The sequence below is a fragment of the Lichenostomus cassidix genome, chromosome Z (assembly GCF_008360975.1).
Source record: "Lichenostomus cassidix isolate B80296 chromosome Z, HeHo_3.0, whole genome shotgun sequence".
In the NCBI taxonomy this organism is placed as follows: Eukaryota; Metazoa; Chordata; class Aves; order Passeriformes; family Meliphagidae; genus Lichenostomus; species Lichenostomus cassidix.
The window spans coordinates 9206701-9228032 of NC_139511.1; the positions used below are offsets into that span (position 1 = coordinate 9206701).

Below are 21332 nucleotides of genomic sequence, written 5' to 3' on the forward strand. Positions count from 1 at the left end.
GATCAGATGGTACACATGTATTTGCAGATACGATGCTTCCCCACGCCCCAAAGTGAGAGATGTGATCTCAGACTTTGATTTTTTTGTTTGTTTTGTTGTTAGTTTCTGAGTGCCGCAAGTTTTGGTGCAGTAACTCAGGGAGAAAATCCATGAATTTCAATGACTCTTTTCCTAACTAAGGTAAATGACAGTGTCCAGATTTCTTTGAAGAAACTCAGTGCACAGAACTCTCTTTCAAACATGGGAGGAAAGAAGCACCTGGTGCACACTGTCATGAAACTCTGCTGAGCTACCAGAACTATATCCAGTGCAAATGTTTGTTGATATAGATGAGCCAGGAGCTGAGACAAATGTAAGTGGATCTTCATGATCACAGAAAGTGAGATTGGGCCTGGCAGGGCTACTCTGGTAGGATGAGGCTTGAGTTCTCTGCACCCCAAGGAGTGGAGACCCCACAGTAGATTTGAGGCACTTTAATTGAACAGTGACGGACACTTGTGTGGTTGAGAGAAGTTAATGTGGCAGAATTTTTGTTCATCACTTTCGAAGTAAAATAGGTGTCAGCAAGGTTTTCCAGTAAGCTGTTTAGTGTTGTCACATATTGTTTTCCTTATGTGTGATCCTAGCTACATATGAGAAGTACCATTAGACGCTTCTCATAGCTTAGTTACACTGGTTCCTTAACTGGTTAACATATAAAGAATAGAGAAGTAAGCTTTCCCTGCAGAGGTCCTTGATTAGATCAGGAAGTAGCAGATAGAAAATAGAGATAAGAATTTCCCAATCTGCTCAGTCAAATTGTTAGTGTGAAACAGGGCCTTTTCTGGTAGAAGGGTAAAGTTCTGTCTCCGCTTCTGAGAGAACAGTTGTTACAGCATTCAGGAGGAGAAAAGCTCAAGAGGTACCCGTGTGTTTCAAGTCTGATGCAGTATTCATTGCTTTTAAAATTGTTTCCAAACCACCAGAGCTTTTAAGTCCCAGTTATGGAAAAGTGTACACATATATGTCTAATTTTGAGTTCATCTGGGAGTGATCACTGGGAATTGGGCTAAACATCCTGTGGTATACATTATTCTTAAAAAAAAAAAATAAGCACAGAAGGAAATAATTTGTGGCAGAATGAAATGAAAGGTTAGCTCTCCCATGGGTGTCTTAGACTTTCCCACAGTCACAGTTACAACAGACTACAGTCCTTTTCTGGCATAGGTGGGACATGTCAAATTCCTGACAAGTTCTCCCTTATGAGCCTATGGCTGTTCTCACATAGATTGGCTTTTTGAAATATGGATTTCAAAACATTAGTAAGATCTGTGGCATTGAACATAGGCTAGACAAGTGAAAGGCAGAAGCAAGGATGTGAAAGCTTTTAAAAAAATGCTATTGCCTCATACAGACTTCTGTATGAGAACAAATTGGACAAATTTTGACTAAAGAGAAAACTTCAGTTTGATATGTTCCTGAATTTTTCATGGTAAAGGTCACAAACTAAAAGGTTATATCCATTCTAAGGACTGGATATAAGTTTCCGGCTTCTGTGACGGAATGATTGAATGTTCAGTAGCCATGCCCTCGGCAGGACTTGAGCAAACTGGGAATTCACATGATAAAGATGTACTGTTAATTAAACAGTACTGGCATCTGTTTTTCTGTCTGTACTCAGTTGTAGCCTGAGACCCTACTGAAGTAGGTGTAATGAAGTAGAAGGTCTCTGCCCTGAGAATCTTGATTTGTCAGGATAAGAGTTACAATGGACTATCATGTGTCTTCCAAACTTGATCTTTTCTAAAACATACGTGGTTTCTGTCCTGCACAAATTTGGGGTTATCTGTGTAAAGGCTGTGCCTCAGTGCTGTTAGAACTTTGCAAAGAGAAAAAGCCCATCTGAAATCTTTTGAGCAAAGGTATTATCTCTAAGCAGTGTGTTTGCAAACTTTTGGGCCTGCCTGTGCACTCAAACATATTCAAAACTGCGTTACTCTCACTGTGTTATTTAACGTTAAATAACAAGAGGACACAACCCCCCTTCTGTGTTTCTTTTTTCCTAAATTTCCCCTGAAACTTCTTGAAGATCTCTTCCTGTCTTTACATCTTCTCCCTCCTCCACAAGACATAAACATACTTAGTTGCCTTACATAGGTGAACAGCAGAAGTAACTTTTCATGTCTATGTTGGTGTTCACAACCCTAGAAAAGTACATTTATTATTACTTTTTTTGTTTTTATGAATGGACAGAATTTGCAAGTACAGCATGGAAAGATAGAGCACTGACTAAATATTTTTAGGAGTGGCAAGCCCATGAAGATGGACTAGAATGGAATGCTTCCCTCTGCTTTAATTATAGCATCAGCAGTGGTAAAGCTAGTCATGGATAATATGAAGTCCATTAAAATATATGAGTTTAGTAACATGATACAATACCCACAAATTCCATGTGGGTGAACATGTTGCTTTAAAGATCAAAAAGAAAAAGTCATTACTAACAAGACTGTAATGTCTCTTCAGAGGACTATTTATGTCTAGTTCTTAGAGATGGAAATTAGCAAAATGGATAGCCTGCTTGAAGAAAACCATTTTATTTCTAGTGATACCAAGGGAAAATCAAAGTACAAAAGAGCTTATGAAAAGTAAGAGGAGGATATATTTTTCTCTAAGTGCTTTATTTGATAGTATTAACTTGTTTTATTAGCAATTTGCTCTAATACAGTATTAATGTTGTACAATAACTGTATTTGGTTTTGTTAATGCCACTGAAAACAGTAATGAGATCTGAGGTTTTTATTTCATTCTAGTTAATAAGTGTTGGTTTGTTGCAATAGAAAATATGACATCAGTCATTTATATTGGGTTAGTGCAGAAATGTTAGCACTTATTTTAAGGTATGTAATACAGTTTGCATTTATGAAAGAGGAGCCATCTTATATAAGGGAAACGCCTGCAAATATTTCATGTGGAAGCAACTATCTGGTGTATTTTTCATTCCTACCTCATTGTATTTCACAGGAATGTATGTGCAACTAAAAGTCCATTGAAAGTAAGATATGCCTTTCATTTATTTCCAGCAGAGCTTTGTTTGTTTTTTAAGGAGAAGAAACACCACAGTAGCAAAACCGATTATCTGAGAAGCTCAAGCTGCAGTATGATGACAGCTTCACCCTAAACATAAATGTTCTTGCTTTTATAAAACGGAACAAAAGTCTTTGCAAAGAACTTTGAGCTTTCTTTTCTTAGTGATTCGAGCCTTGGTTCATAGGAGCAATTCAGGTAGAGCTGGATTTTCCAGCATGTGAAATGTCTGTTTTGGTGAATCTTGACAGTGTGAAGGGTACAGGCTGCCCTGCACTGAGGTTTTCCTGAACTCAGCTGGACTCAGTGACTTGGGAGGACAGATGATAAAAGTGTGACTATAATTGAGTCCAAAAAATTGGACTCAATTCAAAGGGATGCCTCATACGAGCCCTCAGCTGCTGTTCACCTCTGGTGGTGTCCAGCGCTGAAGAACTGTGCTTTGGGTCACACTGATACTCTACACTAAAAATGCCTGACTCCAGTACACCAGCTAGGTCAGCAACAGACAAGGTTTGTCATTAAATTCCCCCTTCCTGAGAGAGATAAAGGGCCAGACCATGCTAAGAGGAAATACTAAACAAATGGCTCAATAAAACTGGAAGTTCATGGTTTAAGTCTCTTGACATACATGACTTGATTTTTTTTTTTTGTATGAGTTTTATATGAAACATATTTTCAGCCTCTACAGCCTTCAACCAGATATATAAGCTGCAGTGGATTAGAAAATGAAAGAAAAATAATTTTCTTCCTGGTCAAGCAGTTGCAATGGGGCAGTTAATTCAGCATTAAGTGCAGAAACAGTAACTCTGTATTGCTTTCTTCCAAGAACTCTCACTAAAATAGCATTTGTCTGGCAACTCATTTCCATTTACTAGGTTATTTTTAGGAGGTCTAAGAAATATAGTCACTTGTGAGATAGGCCGTAATAATCCAGTGTGTTTACACAGTGCAATGCCAGTGCAAATTATGTACAAGACATTAGGAAATAAACGTAGCATTTCACAATCTGTTGTGGACATGGCTTTTATCAAGTCTTTTTCTCCATGCTGTGCACTTTGTCATTTCTATTTTGAATGAAATGCAGATTTTAAGTCTCTGTGTGTGTCTAGGCATGTACCTATACACATACAGAGATCAGTGCAAAAATGCAAAGATTTTACCTTTGCTTCATACATATATAGCTGAAAACGGAAGAATAGTGCAAAATATGCACTTGTATTGTGTCCTATTAATACTGTGCATTTTAAAATATGCAATTGGAAATATTAGTATCCACAGTAGTTTTGCTTGTATTAAGGCATGGGGAGTATTTGCTGTCACCTTTCATGTTTGTTTGTTCACTTATTTATTTATTTAGCTTCCATTTTAGGTAATTGGGATTTTTTTGTTTGTTTGCTGTTGTTGGCAGTCTTGGGTCAAGGGTTTTTTTCAGTTTAGACTGTCTCTCTGTTGGCTTCAGATTTCTGAGTCTTTAAGTTGCTCAGTAATTTTTTTTTTTGTGTTCTCATCTTGATTATTACTAAATACAGAGAGATGGTAGACTTGGCTATAACAAAGCTACCAGTAAGTCTAGTCATTATTTATTGAGGAATTGTGCTCAATTATTAGGTCTGAAGAATGACTAAGTCATGGTCATTCAATATTCTAATTTTCTCAGAGTGGAGTCATGTGTGTGCTACCAGAACAAAGGTTTTGCTGATAGGTTGGAATGAGAAAGCAGGCATGCAAAGACTTTTAAATTAAATTCAAGTATTGGTGAAAGCAATGGTTTGTGTAGGCCAGTATTTATCTATTTTTTTCTTTGTTTTAAAATATACAGGAGAAAATTGTCTATAAATCCATTCAAGCAACTTCTTTTTTGATTAATAATTTTGGAAAACCGTTTATGGTTCTTAGATATGGGTCTTACTTCATGTATGCACACAGAGGAGTGCTCTATTGATTGATTTAATTCTAGCTGACTTTTTCAGTTGTACCATTTATGCAAATTTGTAACTTTTTTTCAATCTAAACTGTGAGAAGAATATTAATAACTAATTCTGCATTTACCTGGCTAATTTGCATACATTTGTGTTGTATGGTAAATCACAGGAAAACCTACAGGGGAAAGGCTGAGCTCTTCTAACAACTAATAGGCTATTTTTTTCTTCTGACTTGCACAAATTGAGAAATATTGCCTGTGGCAAACATAATGGAAAACTGCATTTTTAATGCTCTCACACATACTCATTTCTGTACAAAGAAAGAAGCAGATGACTCTTCTTAAAAATAAAACTTTCTAAAGCTCTGTAGCTGACACAGGATATTGGATGTTAAAATACTTCAGGTTGGTGGAATTACAGTTTGCAGGTTGTATAGGGTTACTTGGATATTGGATTTGACTAATGGGAGTGCTATTGTGCCTGAAAGGGCTAGAGGCAAATCACAGCTACAAATATTTTCTCCTGAAGAGATTGTCTGTAACTTACAGGTCTAAGAGGGTGCAAGGACTGTGTAAACATGAGTTTCTGTTCTTCAGCTTTCAGCATCCTGTGTGCGGGGTTGCTGCAGTTTCTATCTTTGTGGTATTTCTCCACAAAGATTATAGAAGTTGTAATCCTTTTGACTGGGCAGTAAATGTTAGGTATTTATTCAAGCTGTATGCTTGCGGCATCTCGATTAATTATGGCTGGGGAGAAGTTCAGAATTAATCCTCTGTTGCCTTCCCAGTCTGAAGCAATACTTCTGTTTGGTGGCTGTGTTTGGCAGTTATCAGTGCCAGAGCTAGTGTTACAGAGGCTGCTGGTAGTAGTACATCTGCAGTGAACTGAGGTGTGATCTTGGCGTGATTTCTCAGTTCCACAAGGAGACCCTGTTTGCTAGACTTCCTAGCAGAGAGCAGAAGAAAACATTTATCACATTTTTAAAAAATGCAACGAGAACAGACTGGTCTCCTGTGTTTCACGAACAGTGCTTTACAATTCTTCAGAGAATATTCCAAGTGAACTGGCAATAGAAATTGAAATATGAAATAGTAAGAGAATTACCATCTGCAGGGTATCTGTGTAGGCACGGTGAGCATGTTGGGTTTCTGCATAAGGAAGGATGCTCCTTTACCAGTGTCCCCCATTCTAAACAAAGGTGTTGTCAGAGTGCCTTAGTTAAACAGAGTGCTATTTCCAACTGAACCAGTTTTGCTGTTTAATAAGGCCCACAGTGGCTTGTTCCATGGATGTTAAATGTCTTTGTAGTGCTAAAGAAGGATTTGAAGGATTTGTGATTCCTTTTTTTCTCTATATCAGGACTTGCATTTTAGGGAAAGGTGCAATCCTGTAATTAGAAAGTTAAGAATGAGTGAGGAGGCAAGCAGAGGTAGTGACTGATTATGTGTGAATATCAGTAAATAGGATGGTTGAGACACTTTAAATGTGGCATCCTGATAACTTGCTTTTAGGTTAGAAACTTAGCCTCAGGTATTTGCCATTTAAACTGCTGCCTGTCTTAGGAAAGGAAATAATTACAACTTTTGTCTCATCAGTAGCAGGTCCTGATAATCAAGTTACTTTTGAAATTTTAATTTATTTATTTTTTTGCATTTACTTTTTAATTAGCTTGTTTTGTATGCTGGTTGATCCGTATCTTGATGACTCCTTTAATGAGTTTTTGAGATTTATCATAGTAAATTGAACTACATGACTGTTTTCTGTGTATTTTACTTTTTTGTTCTTTATCTGCAGCTTTCTGCAGTCATTGAATAACTCTGCTAAGTGTTACTAGGCTGAGAAAGGACCTAACTTGTTATTTATATCTAATATATTAATAATGTACCATGTGTTTTCTAGCCAAGAACTACTTAGGAGTGAGATGAGGGAGTTGTGTAATTTTTAAAATATTTAAATATAGCCAGCAAATACTGAAATATTTATGATTGGGCTCTAGATGAGGAGAGAATAATTTTCATCACTCTCTTTCCTTTCCTTACAGGGTATAAAAATGGTAACCAGAAGTGGTTCAGAGACGAGAAATTTTCCCATCTAATTTGTCTTTATAGACCATTTTTGGATCCTGTAGCTTGGACCTAGTCTCGTGTGCTGTAGTTCATTGTATGTTTTTTTTCCTAGCTCAACTAATGGAGATGGAATTTTCACCTGAAGAATACAGAGCTCATGAGTTAAATTTCTTCTCAATTGTGGAATTTTCCTATTTAAAAAAATAATGAAGAGATCAAACCAGTTATTTTTATAATCATTGAGATGTTTTCATATCATGTGATTTCAGCAGAATCTTAGTGTTCACTTTGTTCTAACCACAAGTCTTTGTGTAACCATGAAGTCTGAAACATTTTCTTTAAAAGAGTGACCCAGGAGATTGTCATGAAGTTGCTGGTAAAGGTGAGGTAAGGCAGGGGAGGAAGGAAGTGTCATAGGAATTGTACTGACATGTAGGAGCTAGCAACACTTCAGAGTTCCTCTTCCGTTTTCAATTGTGATTCTTCTTGACACTAAACCAGTCAGATATTTTCTAGTCTAATATTCTTAATGGAAAAAAAAAGAGGATATAACCTCTTTTGCTTCTTACAAAGGAGTTTTTTCAAAGGTTTCTTTTTGTTATGCAGCAAGGATTCAATTGCCTTTTCTTTTCCTTGGGAATTCTAGCTTTTGAAGTGGAAAGCGTTGCTTGGGACAGGTTCCATTAGCATCAGAGGCTTCCTTCTCTCAGAATTGCCCTCTATTTTATAGCTAATATTGCCTTTAAAATGGGCAAAATAGAAAGCCCTTATAGCAAAGTCTTTCGGGGCTAACCTGATTTTGTGCAGGAAGGAGAATGGAATTTCTCTTTGTACCACCTAGAAAGGACATATTTTCTTATATGTAGCTAATTTCAGTGGAATGTAGCAACAGCAGTGGTTTACCTGAGAAGCAGCTTTAACAGATCCCAGATGACAAGGCACAATTCTCTTTCTCCCTTCCTGACTCTTTCCTGTGGGTGATACATCTGGTCTTAAGACAAAAACTGCCATTGGTGTGTGTTTTTTCTTTCAAGATGAAAGGGAGAAAGGAGAAGGAGGGAGGGTGGGAGTAAAAGAAAGGAAGAAAAAAAATTTATTGCAATCATGCATCTTGGCAAACAGCACTTAGTTAATTTCTCAGGGAGGCCAAAGAAGTTGCATTTTATCCCTTCACCAAATTGATTTTGGTTATTAAGGAAGATGGAAGTGCTGGAAAATGCTACTTGATTTTTTTGTTTTGGTTTGGTTTTGTAGGTATTATTATTCTTTCTGAAGGTGTAAAACACTGATTAAAGAGGAATCTTTCTGAGTTTACAGCAAACATTGGCAATACATGATTCCTCTGGAAAGAAGAAAAGCACTTTTTCACTTTTTCATACTTCTCGCTAAAACTCTGTCAGTTTCTGGAATGACGATTTAAGTGCAACTGCTGTGGTTGCAATAGGACTGTAGTTCATTATATTCTCTATAGTTGCAAACCAGTGTAAAGACTGGTGGAAAAGATTTCAACAGTGAATGGATTTTAATATTTTTCTTCCAAAGGATATGGGAAACCACTAGCTGTTATTTGCTCCTAAGTGTGTGCACATATTATTTGTGTGTTGTGCATGTATGAGCTTCAATGTACAAAGCATTAATTTTCTGTTTTTCCAGAAAGAATAGATTCAGTTTCCAGATAGGATATTATTAGCTCCTAGCTATCCTGGTTAGTCAGTGGTATCCTAGTTAATCATTGCCTAACAGAGTGTTCTAATAAACTGCAGTTTTAAATAAGCAAAACATGCTTATTTTATGGACATAAGCAACAGCCTGTGAGCAAAATCTTGCCTTTAAATAAATGTGTGTCATAATGCACTTCTAAAATAATTTCTGGGCAGAAAAAGTCAGTCAATGATAAATTTACTGTAGGGATTCTGTTTTGTCTAATGTTTCAAATGTGATTTTCACCTCTGTGCTAGTAATTTGGTAATGACTGTAGGATTCTTATCTTTTGAGAAATCTGCAACTGCCTGTTTAGTCTGAAGAAAGCATTTAGCCCGTTGCATATATTCCATAAGGGCCACAGAAAGGACACAATTTCCTGAAGATAGCCACAGAGTGCAAATGTTGTGCTCTAAATTAGACATCAGTTACTGTAAATGTCTATAGAGAGAAATTTTTTGACTTTGACTTAATAAGATGTTATAGTCAAAACCAGCTGTTAAGTCTTAACTGCTTGGCATTGGGAGGGAAGACCATCGTTCCTACATGGTTTTGTCTCTTGACTAAAAGAGTGGAACAATTTTTCAAGAACTTTTAAGATGCAGAACCACAGCATGAGCTGTATTAGATTCTTTAGTTTACTCCTTTTTTTGTGTTTGTACTGAATTTGCTAATTCTTGGTGAGTTCTAGGAAAAACCTGATGCCCGTCCTGCAAGCACATCATCAAAGACTTAAAGGAATTTATTTCAAATTAGTTGAGGACCCCTTCAGGAGTGATCTTAGCATGAAGACAAAGTGTGCATTCACATGTCTATATAGAAATAATTTTAGTTATTTGTCACACACAGGGACAGAATTTATAAAAATGGATGCAACAAGGGTACACAGAGGAAGCTAGCATCTTGCCAGCCCAAGCATCTTTTCCAGTAGTGGCCATATAATCCAAAATTTAACTCATACAGCCCTAATATATAGATTTTGAATGCAATGAAATAAAGCACTCTGCAGTGCTTCAGGTAATATTTGTTAGCAATAGCTTTTGAGAAGTTTGCCAGAAAAAGAGATGTGAATGGTCTTTCATAGGGGAAAATCTTCATGACCAAGTCAAGTTGCTTGGTTGTGTGTGTTGAATTCTGGGCCAATGTACAATTTCAAAACTACAGATATTGAGGAAATTTACCAGAGTGTAAAGACTGGCAGACTGTGCTCAAGAGAGTCCAGTCTGTGGTGACAGGCAGGCATATTTACCAATTACCCTGTATTTTGAGGCAAGAACAGTTCTAGAAAGGAAATTTTCACAACAGCACTTTTTCCTGGGAAAGCAGTAGGGCTGCCACTGGACTTTTTGGGTGATCTTTTGCGTTAGGCCTAGACATGTTTCCACTTACTCTTTTTCTCCTAATAAGTATTCTTAAACAGTAAGTATTTTAAAATTAAATACTTTGAATGGGAAATGAGGGAGAGCAGAAAGAAGGAAGAAACTGATTTTGGTTTGTTAGTTGTATAACATGGGGAATCATGTTTTGACTGAAGCAAGGTAAATATTTTCTTAATAAAGACAGAAGCATATGGAGACTGAGTTTGCTGTAAAATTTAATGGTGTGTATTTCTACTTTTCTGGAAGTATATGCACAGTTCCATTTTTACCGTTGTCACCTTTGGTGTAGTTTTGTTTTTTTCATCCCTTTTTGGGTTTTTGAAGCCTGTGGCCTAATGTTTCAAAGCTAGCTTTTCTCTGAGTATTCTATATTCTCAATTGGTTTTTTTTTTTAGCGTGGACACATGCATTACAGCAAAAACTGTATTAAACAAGCTTTCAAGAAAAAGGTGTGGAAAGGTGAAGGCAGATAATGAAACACTGAAAATAGCATGTGTTTCGCTTCTTCCATGTAAAATAGTAAAGAAATTAATTTGAATAAAATCTACAGTTATTATATTCTTTTGGATAATCAAGCTACTTTGTGCACTTGAAGTCCTTATATTCAGGATCTGAAGTGTGTCCAGCCCTTCAGATGAAGGGAAGATAAAGCATGTTTTATTTAAGCACAAAAGATATTTTGGATTTTCACTCTCTTCTGCTTGTTTTTCCTTTCTCTTCGTTTTACAGCTTCTGCGATCCCGGATAATGGAAGGAGATCCTGCCTAAAGCTTAAGGTCTTTGTGCGACCAGCAAGTAAGTTCTTCAGATTCAGCTTTTGAGGGTGGCTTTCTAGCCCATGCTTTACTGTGTGGTCTAGTAAACAGCAGTAAACATTTTTTTCTTTTTTTGTACTGTTAAATCCTGTACCTGTTCTGTACATACAGCAATGTTTGTGTTATGATTTTCATCGTATTTTCTTATCATTTTTCATAAAGCTTTGTTTTAATTAATTGGCAGTTGCTAACTTGTTGTTTCTTGAACTGTGTACAAATGGAAGACTTATACAGGCATTTGGACAAGTGCCACAGACTTTAAAATATTAATATGCTTAATTATAAATAGCAAATAGAGAGAAAAAAAGAGAGGAAAAAAGGAAAGTGGGGAGTGTAAGGGTGTTTCACTAACATATTTGGCTGTTATCTCTATTTTCATTATAGACAGCTGTATGAAAACTATAGGTGTTCATGATCGTGTTTTCGATGTTAACGACAAAGTAGAAAATTCATTAGAACCAGCAGGTTAGTATGCTTAGAGAATCTCTTTTAACAAATGTGTATATCCCTCTGGTGCTTCAGTACTTTTTTTCCTCTTCTCTCTGCATGCTTTGCATGGTACAACTGCTCTGCTTTTGCACATTTCTAGCAGTGCTAATACAGCTTATGGTATATTTTCTGTATCCTTGTTTAATGCAGGGGAGGAAAAATGTTGCTTTATTTGTTTTGTCGGGGTGACATGGTTTAGCGAAATGTGGTGTGTGCCAGTGTAAAATTTCCACCAATATCTTGAAGCCACTGGCCCATCCAAGCCAAACACCCAGCATGTTGGCAACACACTCTATTTACTAACTGGGCCCAAAGTTTTAGGAATAAAGTCAATGGGCACACTTCATTTATTATGTGGTTTCAAAAGACTTTCAGAAAAACAGAACCACTTCTTGTTTAATGCCAGTGTATGACACAGGCATGCAACTAGCTGAGTTAGTGTTTAAAAAGAAACTAGTCCTTTAAAATTATATATAGTTGTGTGTGTACTTCTTTAGGCAAAGTATCATTTTACATATGTGCATGTACACACACTCACACACGCTGATATACAGATAAATATATAAATACAAATTTCTCTCCTGCTTTTGTTGAAGCAAATGGAAGTTTTGGGGGGCTTTTCTTGCCAAACACTGCCTTAGGAATAAAGATTCCCCTCATCTGCCCAGGGCAAAGTTACATTAACCTCCACCATCAATCAAGCTGATGTGTCACTGTGTGGAAAGTGCATGTGAATTGTTTGTGTGGCTCAAGCTTGTGACAGATAGAAGTGTATTTAATTCTAGGGATATGAGTAACCCAAACAACTTAAATGGCATTAAAATTAGGTAGGTATGTAGGAAAAGTATTTGCAGTAGTGGTATACCTATTTATTTTATGTGTGCCCACACACTAGTCACAAATTGTTGTATTAAAGTCTCAGTAATTAAAATAAACAGTTAAATACACCAATTATGTCAGAAAATATTGCACACAAATAGTTTAGTATATAGCCTGAAGAACAGATTACCAGGATTTTTTTCTCTTATGCTATTTGAATATGAAGAAACATATTAATTTTTGTGCTCTTTGTTATTTGCAGATCCTTTAATTCAGATTCATTAGTTGTACATAAGTATAATAAGGCTTCTACAATTTAGCTGATTTGAATGATTTACCTATGGATAAACAACAGAATTTATTATAGTTCAATAAAATAATATTCAGATCTTTCCCAAAAATTTAGGGTTTGCAAATCAAAGATGTTCTCTAAGTAAATCTAAAGGCAAGGATAGATGCAATTATTTACATTGGCTATATTTATACATTTATTAACAGCATTCTTCTACAGAAGACACTAGGATGTTCTCTTGCTGTCTCTGTTTTAGCTATGAATCTTTTTACATTTTGTGATTTGGTGAACATGGTCTAATTAATGTGTCTGATACTGCTTGCAAAAGAGATAATCTGAGTAATACATGCCTGATTTTAGTAAAATTGCTGAATTTTTGTTTCAGCACTGCTGCTCATTCATTCCCACTGAATGGCTATAACTAGGTAGCATCACCACAAAAGCACATCATTAGAAAGCAGCAGGCAAACCAGGGAACCAAAATCAAACAAAGAGCATCCTGCAGTCTGAGATGAAATACTGTTTGTGTTACCAGGAGGAAGTAATAGCTTTAATGAGAAGGTTTGGTACCAAAAAATTCCCACTCCTGACATCAGTGTATATTTTTATTATTAATTGGGCCAGTCACCATTAGATAATCAGTCACTGCAAGATATGCCAACTGCTGTCACACTTCTCTATTGTTGGCCTGTTAGGGTTGCTGCTGCCTTGGTGGATCTCATTGCATGGGTTCTGTGTCATGTACTAATTTACATTTCTCTCACAAGGATCTTCTGCTTCTGTGCTCTCCCCTAGCCTTCCACTGTCTTCTTCCACAGTAGACAGAAAAATTGGGAGGCAGGAGGGTCATGTTCAGCAGATTACTCATGGCCATCTTCGTAAAAATCACCATTTGTATGATTTTTGGACCCTTGTAATGTCACTGGTTTTGTTCAGAAATCTGTAGGAAGCTGGTCTACCATGATTGCACGTCTTTTGGAAGTGGCGGAAATAATTGGCTTTATTCCTGTTCCTTGCCCTCTCTTCCTCCTTAATAATAAAAAACAAAAGTCCCTAAACAAAAATTGCAGCTCTGCACATCTGAAAGTTACACCTGAAGCCATATGATATAAGGCTGTGTGACCTGAAAAATTCATAGCTGTCAAATAATTTATTCTATATTATTGGTATCCCCAGTGTTTACTAGTGACCTTTTGGATTTTACTCAGGAATCTTTTCCTCTTCATCACTTGTCTTCAGTGTTTCAAATAAAGTAAACCCTTTCCCCCAGGCCTTAAAGATTGTGTAGTTATGACTCTGCACCTCCAAGGAAAATCATATTTGTAAAGTGCTTTTCATAACTGCAGATGAGTCATGTGTTCTAATATATGAGTGCAGAAACTTTGCTACAGCATTGAGAGAAAACCCAGATGATTTCTCAAAAGGAATCCCTTAATGTTACATGGAAATTAATTCTTCTGTGAAGAATGGCATTATAAAAATGGCATCATATAATATCTCCATATTTTTCATTTAAGAGAAGTAATCTTTTTAGCTTAGTGCTTTTTCATTGAATTTTTAGCAGTAGCCAGTGCTCCAATTGTGGCAGTATCTAATAGTCAAAGAGAATGAGGATTTATTACTGCTATACACTAGTTCTGCCCTATTGTGTTTTAATGCTGACTCACCTATGTAATTAGGCCAAAATTATTAATATTCAGTGGTGCAAATTCAGGCTTATTTGCAATTCTAGAGGTAGAAGGTAATAGACATCATTCTCCTCTGTAGTTTTAGTTCATCATCAGCGTGTAAATGTTTCTAAATTGGGAAGAGCTAACTATATGAAATGTGGTAGAACTGACAGTTAAAACAGGGGTATATTTTCGCTGTAACTTCTTGGAATATGTTTTAATTGAGAAGCAAGCTTTTTGAAGTATTCTCATTGTAGTGTCACCAAAGTAAAAGACTGCAACTCAGAAGTGAAATGTGAAACAGCTTTTGGTATTGAGAACCACTGAAACTAGCACTTTTCAGAAGCCAGCCATTTACTGACATTTTTAGATTCCTTTGGAATAATTCTGGAGGAAAAATACCAGGGCCTCGTTTGGGCCTAATGTGCCTGGTCGGGTCTCCTTGCCATACATGGTGCAGAACTGCAACTTAAGTCATTCCAGCCAGTCTTTTGCCACTGATACCACAGAACCACAGAATGGGTTAGGCTGGAAGGGACCACTGGAAGTCATCTCATCCAACCTCCATGCCCGTGCAGGTTCCCCAAAGCATGCTACTAAGGATTATGTCCAGGTGGCTTTTGACTATCTCCAATGAGTGAAACTTCACACCCTCTCTTGACAGTCTGTTCCAGTGCATGGTCACCCATACAGTTAAGAAGTTCCTCCTCTTCAGGTGAAACTTTCTGTGCATCTGTTTCTGCCCTTTGCCTCTTATGCTATTGCTTGGCACCACCAAGAATAGATGTCCCTTTCTTACAAACATGAATGTATTTACAGCTAATCAGTGCTTGCTTTTCATACTTTTGCCTTGAGAAGCACTGAAACCTGTTGATAAGCCCAATGTGATTATTGCATCAATTAGTGCTGGAGAAAGTACATGTGATAAATTGCTAATTCAGTTTACTGTGCATCTTGCTGTGTAACTGAGCTGCGGCTGAAGAGCTTATTAACCTAAATTATGCTAAGTGCTCTACCTGATTTTGTGCTGGGTGTCAAGGGTATGATAGGAAGGGAGCTTGCTAGTAGCTAAAGCCAAGTAACATGAAAGTCTTCATGGCAAAGCAGTTCGGCAAACCTGCTTCCCTTAGTGCCTCTAGCTGGAGATGCATAGCGCACACCCAGTGTAATCCTGGCAGTACAGTTTTTTGAGATGAGAACTATGAGACAGAAACATCATAGAAACATTGATTTCTCTTGTAAAATGGGGGAGCTTATTTCAGTGAGTAGGTGACATACTATTAATATTGCTGGAAACTTAGGTACTGTAAAATAAACCTACAAATACATTTTGAGATCACTTCACACTTCTCACTAGGAAGGTTTGGCTTTTTTCTTTCATTTAGCAATGAAAAACAGGAGCTGACTTTTTATGGCAATCCTCAGACTGGTTGGTTTTTGAATAGCTAAATTAGATAGCTGAGGATATGGAGGGCTTTGCAGAGAAAAATACCACTGCTATAACAACACTGAAGTTGATTTTGCTTTTGACTTTTCCTACCTTTGCTATTTTACAAGCTGTGGCTTTTAGGCTGATTTTTAGTTTAAAAAAACTAAACAGAGCTTTATAATAGATCATATATTTAATATTTGCTACTGTGTTTTCTTCTGCCGTTAATGCATTAGCATGTTTTCCTAACTCAGCTGGTTCTTTTTTCATTAATTCTAGCAGCATATGTAAGTCTCTATTTTGTGTATCATAAAATGTAGTGAGATTTTCCAGATTGAGTATGTAGTCTATAAAATTGCTGATTGTCATGTGTTAGCCCTTAAAATTTTGTTTCAAGAAAGAGGGAATGGTCTTACATCTCCTGCTCATCCCCAGATATACTTCAGTGGAAATTTTGTGCATGGAAGTGGGGTATATGCTTGGGCTTACAGACTGTCATTCCAAATTCAGGAGCCAAAATCTGTAACTGACTGAGGGGGTTAATTGCAAAATTGATTCTGAGTGTGTGCAACACTTTTGAAAATCAGGTGTTTTTATTTAGCTGCTTCCTAGCTGATGTTGATATCTGATGAGATATCAAAAGCTAGAGCCACAGTGTTTTACTGGAAGAGGAATCTTTCATTCCTCAATCTGCTGAAATCATACTTACTTTCTGCTCCTCTGGTCTTCAATGGGAGTTTTGCCAGTAAGAAATGCAGGACTTGGCCCCAAGTTGGTTACATAATGAGGTATTACACGCTTGTGAAAGTCAATGGCAACACAAGGTTCATTGCCCTATTTCATAAAGGCTCTGAAATCTACTTACAGTTGTCGGCTCAGTGAGAGTTTATTAAGGATGCAAAATCTCATTGGAATGTATGCTTTCTGTTTGAACAGATGATACCGTACATGAGTCAGCCGAGCCATCCCGTGGCGAGAACGCGGCACAGATACCAAGGATACCCAGCCGGCTTTTGGCAACTCTATTGTTCCTCCTGGCAATGCTTTTGATATTATAGCACAGTATGCTCCAGCAACCTGTTGCAGAAAACATAAGGGTCTTGAAACATCAAAGATCCACCTAACTGCTCATCCCAGGAAAGGGACTTTATTGTTTTTGCAGATGTCAAATTGTTATTTTTCCCTGTTCTTCTCCCTTTTAGCCTGAACTCAGCAAAAATTTGAAGGGGATAACTAGCTTCAGCACCCACCCCTACCTACCCTGTGACTTTCTTAAACCCTCCATATAAATAAAAGGACTCCAAATGAAAATGCCAAACTGTAATAGTGACACTAGTGATTCTTATTTTCCTCTGCATTCTCCTTTAAGAAGTCACCTCTGTTAGCTCACTGTGTCATCCATAGGTGGACAAGAAATTGTAGTGGCAGATGCAGTCAGTGAGGGATTAGGAAAGTGCGTGAAAACCTGGGAGAGTCTTTCTCTGTGATACAATATTTATGCCTTCTCATTCAGCACTGTAAGATGGTCATGCAAGGCATTGTGTCACCATGTCAGGACTGGAGGGGAGATATTAAGAATATACATAATATAACACCATTTCCTCCAGGAGTTTCTAAATGAACAGGCTTCTGAAAGGGGAGGATGATGTTTCATGTAGGACTGTCTTGAAACATCGTTGGTAGTGAAACTTGTGCTCACAAGTAGAAATACTGTCTTTGGTGAGAGGAAGAAGTTAGTATTTAGGAATGTTAGCACACAGCAGGCAAGGTCGGATTTAGGAAACTTCACTGGGGGTGTGAGTGCCTCTGTTATTTCGTTTTAAGGGGATAATGCACACCGGATTATTTTATTTTAAAACAAATCACCGTGGTGCTAAAATTTTTTTCTTGAAATGCAGAGGCACTTTTGAGAATAAAGTGACCTTCCCCAGCGCTGACTTAGTAGCTGATAGCCTTGGATGCTGCTCTGGGTGTTAATACATGCTAAAAGAAGACATTGGTGGCCAGAGGAAACATGTTTGGGACACAGGATCTCCAGTGTGCTCTTGATTTGTCTCTCCTGCAAATTCCTCAATCATGGGAATAAATCACATGTAGAAGAAGCCAGGGCAGTCTAATAGCATTGTTTGGTGGGGGGAAAGAATAGAAGTGTGGAATTTGAATTCAATATTGATTTTTTATCTTTTCCCCTTCTAGCACAGTTTGAAGAGTAGAGGAAACGTGTTTATCAGCCAGAGATAAACTAGATGGGCTCCCAAAGACTTAACAAAATATTTTTTTAAAAATCCACTAGAATAGAAAATACATTATTTAGATATACTTTATGCTGAGAGTGAGTATATATGCTTGTCCTATTTAAACATACAAGAGAAGTGGTAACCCTTGATGCAATTAGGAAATGGGACTGTCTTGTTTGATGGAATTAGGAGTGACCCTGTTTAAGGAATCTGAGCCTTGGCTAACAAAACTTTAAAAAATAATTTGCCAGGAAGTGCAAGCCTTGGGTTATTTTTTGACTAGGCTGCCATGAAATTTGGACTGCTAAGCATAATCAGTGAAATTTCAGACCCAGACTGAAACAGAGCTTTTTTGACAAAAACTGTGGTAATTACCTTAAAATGTGAAACAAAACATGGAGCATATTCAAGCAAAACAAGATTTTTCTATATTAATTATGAAGAAAAAGTCTGCCGTAACAAAATTGAGTGATGCCATTAGTGGATAGCACTTCACAGGCTTTTTATTTTTAAATGAAGAAAAGCCTTCCAGAAGTTGAGGCAGGAGAGGGGAAACTAAATTTGACATGTAAAGGGAGGTTTTATGCATGCTGAGCTATGACCTGGGCTTTCCTGATATCATACATGTTCATGAATACAGGACCTGGACTTACAGGAGGAATGCAGGAAATTTGCTCTAGTGTGAAGTGCACAGAATAAAGATACACAGTCCAAACAATGAGGGGAGTCATCGTCTCATTACAGGCTCTCTGGCACTTTGCTCTCTTTAATGTGTATATACTAGATACACACACCAATACTTCCTGTAGGTAGGAATTAAAAAGCTTTGGATGAGGTGAGCTTAATCAGAGTGCACCTTATCAAATGGATTATTAACCAGAGTACAGATAATATTGCATGATGTGTAACCATATTAAAAAGATATATAGCAATTGCAAGCAGTCACACCAGTAGTGCAAATTCGATGTAGAATTGGTGACTTCGTCATCCTTTGTCTCTGAATTATGTTGGAGTTGAAGACGTATGTTTACCCACAGCAGAGATTGTCACTAGTGTTACTCCTGGTGAAACTCACCCCTTCATGTTGTCCCCAAGCCTTGCTGGGTAGGTCAGGGACAACACAAGTGATGATCCCTGGGCTGCCCATCATGGCTGGGAGCAGCACTCCAGGCACTGCCAGTTTGATACTTGATGGCATTAGGCAATCCCAGTCATACCAAGTACACAAATGTTGGTGGGCTTTGTGTTGCCTTGCAAATCTGTGGATGCTTTAAATGCAGATGTTGCTGCAAATTAAGAAGTTTTTTGCTCTCACTCTTCATCTGCCCCGGCTCAAGTCTGAGGTACTGATTCTCGACAGCCTAGGTGGGTTATTTACACCCATGACCTGCACTCCTGGCTGCCAAGGGCATTGCAACGTGAAACAGGCAAAATAGGGATCAGTCAGTCTAGTGGATACTGTGTATCCTTCAATAGACAAGGTAACATTTTGTGTTAGTTTAGAATATTGTTTTGTACTGTACTTACCTGGATGGCGAAGGAAAGACAAGTAAAACTTAAAGCTATGTTCTTTAAATTCTGTATTGTTAGCAACCTCTGTTGTATATAGTGTTTGATAATAAAGTATTAATTTGATTCTTATGTCTTTTGTAAGTGAGAACAATAGACTTTCAGGATATTAAAATCACATGTTGATTACAAGACAGAGCTTTGAAGCATCAAGTGTGATCATGGCTGAGAACTGAGAGACAAGTGGCCATGACACTGCAGCATACAGGACTCATCTTTGAAAATCGTTCATCTGTTGCAAGACTTCACAATGTCAAGACCTGGAACAACGTGACTTTTGATGATCAGTGTTTTGTCCTCAGTGTTTAAAGGTCTTATGTTGGAGCCCTGTGGTTTCTGTGTTAGTTTTTTGTTCTTTTGTATCATGTTTGTTTCTAAAAAGGCTTTGGGGATATAACAACTTTTCTGTTATTTTGTTTGTTTCTCTTTTCTTTGTATTTTTTTCCTCCTGTTTTCCTTCTGGTTTTGTTCCCATGAATAGTTTTTTCCAGAAAGGATCTTGCCAGTGTCATGTGTGATATATGTATGTACTTGGTTCCAAAAGAACTAGAAGCAAATTTGGGAAGTACTGAGAGTAGTTGAGTAGATTGTTTCCTTTCCTCTATAATTGTGGAAGGAAAATGGTTGTATTTGTACCTGTTGATTGCCACCCCTAGCCCTCAAAACTGAGTTTAATCCATTGCCTTATGAGCGCAGTGGTTCAGTCATTTTCAGAGGTTTAGAGTGTTAACTTTTCCCCTCTTTTCATTACACTCGGATTTTGTAATCACCAATTTTATTGTACAACCCTCCACACTTCTCTTCCCTCTTCCTGCCCTGCCTCCTCTCCCACCCTCCTACTTTTTTAATTTGGAGCTGTGAATGGGCAGATCTGTTTCTGGTCTGGCATCACTGAGTTTTTCCCATGCATTTGCCCTCGAGCTTCTCAGATGTGAGACAAATCTCCCTACAATAGGCTTGCTGCCATTGTCTGTACAGTTTAATAGATGCTGGCATGTTGGAGGTTACCCATGAGTCTGCGAAATCCGCTTACCATGCTTACTCTTGACACCCCATTGAAGACACTCATTGTGTATGCATCTGGGTATGAAAGTCCAGCTCAGTGTGGTCCTGTGCTTGTACTGCCCTGCTTTGCAGTTTCTTTGCACTTATTCATTGAGTGCTGGTTTTGAAATGCTTACATTATATAAACTTAAAAGAAAATGTTAAAAAAAAACCACCCAAACTCCCTGCCCTGTAAGATCTGTATTTGTATATACACGTGTCCGTACAATTATACTTAAATAAAATTAAAGATTTTCATCATTTTAATTCTTTCTTTTAGACTACATTTTTGTTTAAATTACTGCATTTTCGTTTTGTGGTCTGTTTGTACCTACCTTACCCAGAAGCATAGTATGGTTGGGGTTGGAAGGGACCTTTAAAGGTCTTCTAGTCCAATGCCCCTGCAATGAGCAGGGATATCTTCAATAGATCAGGTTCTTCAGACCCCCATCCAACCTGACCTTGAAGGTTTCCAGGGACAGGACAGGCAATGAGAGGAATAGGAGTGGGAAAGTGCAAAAAATGCACACCACAGGCACAACAGCTGGGTACCTAGACTTGTAACTACCACTGTCCTGGCAGATCACTTCGCCCTTTTCTAATGTGTTCAAAGGTCTTCCAAATACTTAGAAGGGTAAAGACCTATGTCAGCCAAATGCTAGAGCATTACATGGTTTCCATCACCACTTTTCCCTGCTCTGGGCCTCCAAAGAAATCCTCAGAGAAATTCTTCCCCGGGGTAGTGGTCATGTGTAGCTCCTGCTTCTGGAAGAATAGAGCCAGCAGCAATGCTGTGCAGACAGGGCAGGTACAGTCTGTTCCCCTCTCCCCAAG

The 21332-nt window shown here is 37.7% G+C and overlaps 1 protein-coding gene across 4 annotated transcripts in view; it reads left to right on the plus strand.

Annotated features, from left to right (window-relative positions):
• The window catches only part of EFNA5 (ephrin A5), a 213402-nt gene extending 192637 nt beyond the window's left edge, over positions 1-20765 (plus strand). For 3 of the 4 annotated variants that reach the window (XM_085042619.1, XM_085042620.1, XM_085042621.1), the window contains 3 exons: positions 10864-10929; positions 11334-11414; positions 16585-20765. In XM_085042619.1, the coding sequence (XP_084898745.1) occupies positions 10864-10929; positions 11334-11414; positions 16585-16706 (269 nt within the window). In that variant the 3' untranslated portion in view covers positions 16707-20765. The remainder of the gene's footprint in view (positions 1-10863; positions 10930-11333; positions 11415-16584) is intronic. The other variant, XM_085042622.1, reaches the window with a different exon arrangement.
• The last annotated feature ends 567 nt before the right edge of the window (positions 20766-21332 follow it).